Genomic DNA, 7,622 nt, shown 5'->3' on the forward strand with positions numbered 1-7,622 from the left:
GAAAGCAGCCAGGTATGGGAGCTCCTGGCAGGGCCACTGCAAGGACCATCATGATAATCAAGGGTCCCGCATCTCAGACTTTGACCGGCCTCTGAGCTCTGAAGATCCAAGATGGATAAGAACTGAGAGACAGAGATAAGCTCAGATCTCCTGACCTACAGCTTTACCATACCTAAGCAGTCAGACCTCACCTTAGAACTCTGGCTCTTGAGTCACCCTTAACCTCCTCTAGCTTCTCTGGTGAGAGCACAGGCTCAGCCAGTTAAGCAAGCACAGCCTCCTCGGGGCTGGAGTCACTTCCGAGAGTCCATCTTTGTTTTTTCTTTTTCTTTTCTTTTCTTTTTTGTTTTTGTTTTTTGAGACAGGGTTTCTCTGTGTAACAGTCCCAGCTGTCCTATAACTTGCTTTAGTAGACCAGGCTGGCCTCAAACTCATGGAGATCCATCTGCCTCTGTCTCCTGAGAGCTGGGATTAAAGGTGTGCGCCACCGCTGCCTGACCCAAGAGTCCATCTTTATCTGCCACAACATGTCTTCACCATTGTTCACCTGCATGTCCACCTGGATGTGGAGCAAGGCCTACTCAGAACATGGGGAGACGTGGAAGTCTGTAAATGTTCAAAGCCTTGGCAATGATCAGGATGGAAAGACCAAACCTGTCACTCGATGGTAGGGCACTTGCCTAGACCAGTGAAGCCTCAGGTCGGCTCCCCAGCACCACAGGGGTGGGGGCAAGATGTAAAATATCACACTACTAATTGTGTTAGATTGACAGCATGTTTAAATAGCACTAGGGATGTGGTGACTTAAATAAAATCTAGCCCTAACACTAACGGTCTATTTCCTCTTTACATTTTTAACATGGTGACCAGAAAATTTAGTTCCATATGAGGCATGCACATGCTCTCACGCTGCAGTCCCGTGACCCAGGGTTATTTTATATAGCCAACTAGCACTTCCACGGGATTCGAACTGTGAAAGTCTGGTGTTGTCCCTAAAGTGAAGTGATTTTACTGTTCCATTTCCTTCTCTGTGCTGTAGGCCAGAGCCCCTCACCTCGGGCTGAAGTTGACCTTGAAGATCTCTCCTGTCTCCCGTCTAGCTCATCCTGGGCCACCCCGTTCTCAGACTCTACTACAGGGTTTCCTTTTGAATGAAAAAAAGAAATAAAAAAAGAAGGACATGACTGCTTGTAGGTGTGGTGGAAGAGGAAGTTTATTGTAGATGTGGGGGAAAGAATAGCCAGAGGCAGAGACATCTGGGAGAGTCCAGAGTGAATATGATCACCCTGAACTGGGCCAGGGCAGGAAGTGGGAGGAGAAAGGGAGAGCCAGCCGTGAGACCAAGAGGCCAGGGGGTTAAAGGGTGAAAAAAAGTAAAAGACCCAGAGTATTCCAAATGGCTGAATTACATAGGGAAGAGTGGGGGGGGTGGAAGTGAGGGAAACGACCCAGCCCCTGGGCTTGAAGGGTTCAGGGGAGGAGTATACTAACCATACCCTGTAACAGGTGGGGACTAAGGGATTCTGAGAGAACCTGGCAGTATGTTATATAATCACTTCAGTTAGCCCTTTGTCCCGGGTTTGAGACCCAACACTTTCTACTTCTTGTACAGTAACAATGGGTCTATGCTACCCCAAACCCCACTGCAGATGGTTTTTTCCTGAAAGGATGCTGAGTGTTGCCCAAAAACTGCCCAGCTGAGAGCAGCAGATCCGAGTCCGCCATGACAAGACAGGAGCTTCAAGTTCCTGTCTTGAGTTCCCTGTCTTCCCTGACCCCACCAGTTTCTTTCTTACAGACTCTGGCCCACTTTCCTGACTATGTCCAGATCTGCTAGATTAAAAGGCGTGCGGGAGCTTTAATCCAGCACTTGGGAGGCAGAGCCAGTTGGATCTCTGGGAGTTCGAGGATAGTTGAGTGGTCTATGCATTGAATTCCAGGACAGACAAGGCTATACAGTGAGACACTATCTCAAACAAACAAACAGCCCCCGCAATGCAAGGGGCAGAAATGCCCTACACCAGAAGGTGATCATCAAAAGTTGTTGAGACACAGAACAAAATTAGAACCTCAGATTCCCGCTTTTTTTCTATGTGTGCTCGTGCATGGTGGGGATCCAACCTAGAAAGTAGTATACATGCTAATCAGACATGCTGTACCCCAGCCCTAGGTTTCTTCCGTCTTTCCTTCTTCCCTTCCCTCCTCCCTTTTGTTTTTCAAGACGCTCTTACTGTGTAGCACTGGCTGTCCCAAAACTCAAGTTGTAAACCAAGCTGGCCTTGAACTCAGAGATCTGCCATTCTCTGCCTCCCAAGTGCTAGGATTAAAGAATTAGACATGCCACCACCGTCTGACATTTGATTTTTTTTTTTAAACACTGGCTTCCCCTCAGAAAGATTGTGTTGGCTTACTGATAACAGAGTTAATTCAATTTCCTGCAACCACTCAACCGCTCCAGGAATGTGATTAAATGTGATTAAGGTTACCCTTTTTACATTACTCTGTCTCCTCACAGGGACAATTCCACCTACCTCACAAGTTGCTGAAAAGATTAAATTAAATAATAGATGAAAAGTACTTTGCATATTTTTGGTATTATTTAGGCGTTAACTTCTTTCCCCGTTCTTTACCCTTTCCTATAGCCAGTAAGCCAAGACAACACAAAGAAAGGCATAGAGAACTGGAAATAAATCTTTGCTATGATCTGTTTCATTAATTCTGAATCTAGGCATTCAGCACACACTTTAAATCCTGGTAGAGGAAATCTGTGAAGGCCGACAACAGTTTCATAGCCTTTACCTAGACTCTAGCAAAACGAGGTGCTCAGGGAAATTTCGGGCTTGCCTAATGTCTGAAAGATGAACTTTATATGAGCAGCGGTTGGTTGCTGTATGAAGTACACAAGAAACACTAGGAATACAGAGGTCAGGATTCCCACTCTGTGAAAGAAACATAAAAGTTGTCAAGATCAAAACAGTCCTTGTGTCAGCCTTAACAACAGCAACAAGCAAACCGTGCCAGTGTGGTAGGACAGGCTTTTAATCCCAGCACTTGGGAGACAGAGGTGGGAGGAGATCTGTGAGTTCAATGCCAACCTAGTCTACACAGCCAGGTCCAGGCCAACCAGAATTTTGAATGGAAATGTTTATGTCTTGTGGAAATGAACACAACAGCTTCTGTTAGACTCTAACCTTGCAAAGACCTTTGCACTTTTGTGGTGCCGAGGATCAAACCCCAGGCTAAGCATGCATTCTTCTACTGAGCTACATTCTGGCACTGGTGTGACATCACACGAAAGCACTTCTAGAAGGCTCTCTCCCCAGAGTCGCCTGTTCAGCCTCAGACCACACCACTGCTATTAGTCACTGTATCCAGAGACTATTATTTCAAAATGTCTGATGAAATCCTCTTTACTTGAGTCTTTTAAAACTCCTCCTTGGGGCAACAAGCTGGTGGATAAAGGCACCTGCCAACAAGCCTGAGGACCTGGGTTCGATCCTCGGGACCTACATGGTGGAAAGAGAATTCTTGCAAATTATTCTCTGACCTCTATTTATGCATCGTGGCCCATGCACACACCTTTACATATAAACCAAAATGTAATTTAAAACCTCTCCCTTGCCTAAACCTGTTTGCATATGTGGATAGACTACTATGGCATATATAATATCATTTCAATATTCTGCAATTCACAAATATCAGTTTTCTTTGGAGACTCTCTTCCTCTGGTCCCGCTCCCCTACCCTGGGTTGGAAAAGATGTTGGGTTTGAGATGATTTACATGGGCAAGGCCAAAGTGAAGTTTGCAAGCCAAGAGGAATTAAGTCTACGGGATGGAAGCCAGCTCTGTGGAGTCTTTTTTAAGAGGTAAAGCACAGGCACTCTGTAAGCATTTCTTCCCATGCAGCCGAGCTTGGCTATAGAACAAAGAAACAAGCAAACCCATCTCTTCCCATTTTTCATAATGCTGCCTAATTTAGCACAGAGGATCAACCTAAATATTCAAAAGAAACAGCTATTTCCTCGAGGCAAACATGCTCCACCAGCATAGATTTTAAATTTTTAAAATACACTTATCTGTCAGTCTATCTATCATCTCTCTCTCTCTCTCTCTCTCTCTCTCTCTCTCTCTCTCTCTCATCTCTCTATCTATCTATCTATCTATCTATCTATCTATCTATCTATCTATCTATCTGTCTATCATCTATCTGTCTATCATCTATCTATCATCTATCTATCTATCTGTCTATCTATCTATCTATCATCTATCTACCATCTATCTGGGAGTGCAGGAGAAGCAGGTGCATGCCACAGCAAGCATGCAGGGGCCAGAGGACAGCTGCAAGAGTCAGTTCTTTCCATTACACTGTGTGGGTCTGGAAGATTCAACTCAGTTTGTCTGGTTTGTTGGTAGGTTTGGCAGTGGATGCCCTACCCACTGAACCATTTCACCAGCCCCAGGGTATTTTTCAAGTGTAAAATTCTTAGCATTTCTTGACCTTGTCAAGAGTGAGAGTGAGAAATGAATAAACTATGCCTCTTAAATTTTAACGACGTGTCTAGTATTACGTCCTTCAGAGGTGTGGGTCAGGGGGCTACTTTGTGCCTTAGGATTAATAACAACAAAAGTGTTAGAAACCCCATTTTGATGGCCCTAGATAACCATAGAGGAATTCTTTTAGCTCCTCCTAAATGGTAAGGCTGGATTACACCACCTTGTATGAACCCTATTTTGATCATAGAATGAGGACCTTTTGGAAGATAAATTCTTCACACCCCAGCCATAGCTTCCAACAATGAACAAATCTACCTCCTGGCTAGAGACATTAAAACCCACAGTCAAATTTATTATTTTAAGAATTGAGGATTGACAAATATTATATATGCTTGTTTGTTTGGTTGGTTGGTTGATTTTTGAGAAGGTTTCTCTGTGTTGTCCTGGCAGTCCTGGAACTCGCTTTGGAGACCAGATTGGCCTTGAACTCACAGAGATCCGCCTGCCTCTGCCTCTGCTTCTGCTGGGATTAAAGATGCGCACCACCACCGCACAGCTTTTATTTATAGATTTTGAGACAGTGTCACAAGTGGTCCTGAACTCACTAAGTAGTCCAGGATGACCTTGAATGCCCTACCTTCCTGTCTCTACCTACCAAGTACTACACCCAGTTCAAGCACCACTACACCCAGTTCAATGTCTATCTTTGTTAAGTCTGTTTTTAAAGGTTTATTATTATTAGTTGTGTCTATGGTATGTACACGTAAGTGCTGGTGCCCTTAGGAAGGCAGACGCATCAGATCCTCCTTGGCTGGAGTTAGAAGTAGTTGTGAGCCACCCAACATGGGTGCTAGGAATCTAACTCTGATCCTCTCTGCAAGAGAAGGAAGTGCTTATTACTGCTGAGCTATCTTACTATGTCAGAAGTTACATTTTCTAAATGAACCGATAAGACAAAATACGTTTATGAGAGCCAAGGGTGGCCAGTGGCCTAACAGCTGCTTGGACAGCAAATGCTTGGGAAGAAGTGAGAGCCTGTGGATAGCAGCTCCCATTAAAGAAGCACCCCATAAATTTTTATTTTGCTTCAAATAGAGTCACAATCCAATTCACAGCATTCAAGTTTCTGGACCAGGTTTGGGATTCCTGGCCCAAAGCAGGAAAGAGTGGAGATTAAGATATTAGGTGCTTAGACCAGAGCCTTCTTGGAGGGTCACAGTGAGATTTCTACTCTGTCCTGCTGGACTTGGCTCTAAACCCCAGAGAGGGAGTTTAGGACAAAGCATTGTTCTCTATGTCCTGGGTTCAGCGGTGTGTAAAGGATGTAAGAACAGCCCGGCCCACAGTTCTACATAGAAGGAATCCTGCATTCTAGGTCCAGCTAAAAACATTTGCCAAACTCCAAAGACATCTAAACAGCCAGGGGTCAAGAAGGACTGTCAGAGAAAGCCAAATTGGTGAACTGACACAGGTTAATGGAGAAACACCATCAATGGACGGAAGAAACAGTCCCTTGTTTGTGACACCCCCTATTGACCTTACAGTGTCACTGACAGTCACACCCAACCACAAAGACACCCAGAGTCATAAAGGCTGTGAACCAGAAAACTGCAGCCTCCCACATGGAGGGTCAAGTCAGGTACCCTCTAACATATTCAGCCCCATCACGGTGAGATGCTTTCTCTTTGGCACAGACACACACACACACACATACTCCTCTACTCACCTGATTGCCAAACACAGCCACGGAGCAAGCGGTTGACACTTCATCAGCCCCGAACCAGACCGAAGCAATGCGTGAAGGCATACCCAGGATGAAGACTTGTGCCACCGAGCAAATGACCTGACCCACCACAGTGACTGGAAAGAGGTGAGGCTCCAGGCTGCCTAGCTTCACCCAGGCCCCCAGGCAGTTGAGAGCTGAGCCAGTGATAGCGATGGCGCGAAGACCAAACTTCTCCAGCATCCAGGCCACAGGCAGGAGCAGAGGAATGTAAACCAGCATGTAGCACATGGACAGCCAGTCGATGGCAAAGGCGCTGACGCCATAGAAGGTCATGAAGATGTTATTGATGGAACCATACTGAATCCACTGGAAGGCGTTGCACAAGGAGTAGCAACTGAACACCAGGACCACGGCCCAGCGGCGCTTGCTCACCTTGATCACGCTGTCTTCCCGACATGAGCTACTGGGATGGGTCACGCCGCTGGGTTGAGCCAAGGTACTAGGGGGTGCTGAACTGCTGGGGCGGACGGAGATGCTGGGGTCGATGGAGACGCTGGGATGGCCCGAGACACTAGGATGGATGGAGACGCTGGGATGGCCCGAGACACTAGGGTGGATGGAGACGCTGGGATGGCCTGAGACGCTGGGATGGATGGAGACACTGGGATGGCCTGAGACGCTGGGATGAATGGAGATGCTGGGATGGGTGGAGTTGCTGGTGTCCGTCTGGATTGAGGACTCGGGCGCAGGGTTGTCATTGCTCTCCTCCTGCTTGGGACTTTCATTCACCATGACCACAGTGTGTTCCTGAGCCCCGGACACGAGCTGACTCCTACTGTCTTACAGCCTTTTGCCTGTCCGCTAGAGCTAAGGGGACACTTGCAGGAGCGAACTTCTGTTCGGTTCGCGGAGAAACCGAGACCTCAGCTGTTAAGAGGCAGCGAATGGGCTTCCAGCGCTCTCTTCCAAAGTCCTCTCGCTGGTCTTTGGGAATCCTCGTTCCTTCCCTCGCAAACTGTTGTCACCAAGTCGGCCGCAGACTCTTCGCCACACGCTCCAGGCTGTCCAGCCTGGAGTTCCCAGATGAAGTGTAGACCGTCCTGGGAAAAGTTTGCTCGCTGAACTGCTGCTGCTGGGCCGGCTCGGTTCACTCCCGGGCAGGCTGGGGCCTCGCCCCCTCGGGCGCACGTGACCGCCCCGCCCCCGGCCTGCCCGGTTCCCCACGCCCCGCGACCCCTCCCACCCAGGCTCCGGTGCCTTCTAGAGTAGGTCTCGCAGGGCACTGCGCTTGTTTCGCCATAGCTTGGGGTGCATTCCTCCACCACGTCCCGGGCGCCATGGAAACCGCCCGGTTAGCCCCCACCCTCTATACAGCCCCTAAATTCATTTGTTTCCTCCTGC

General features: G+C 47.6%; 1 protein-coding gene across 1 annotated transcript in view; it reads right to left on the bottom strand.

Annotated features, from left to right (window-relative positions):
* The window catches only part of Flvcr2 (FLVCR choline and putative heme transporter 2), a 59,622-nt gene extending 52,233 nt beyond the window's left edge, over positions 1 to 7,389 (bottom strand). Inside the window, exon 1 of the mRNA XM_048449222.3 lies at positions 6,222 to 7,389. Within this exon, the coding sequence (XP_048305179.1) occupies positions 6,222 to 7,013 (792 nt within the window). The 5' untranslated portion in view covers positions 7,014 to 7,389. The remainder of the gene's footprint in view (positions 1 to 6,221) is intronic.
* Positions 7,390 to 7,622: the final 233 nt, after the last annotated feature.

This window comes from Myodes glareolus, chromosome 11 (genome assembly GCF_982192425.1).
Source record: "Myodes glareolus chromosome 11, mMyoGla1.1, whole genome shotgun sequence".
Classification (NCBI taxonomy): Eukaryota; Metazoa; Chordata; class Mammalia; order Rodentia; family Cricetidae; genus Myodes; species Myodes glareolus.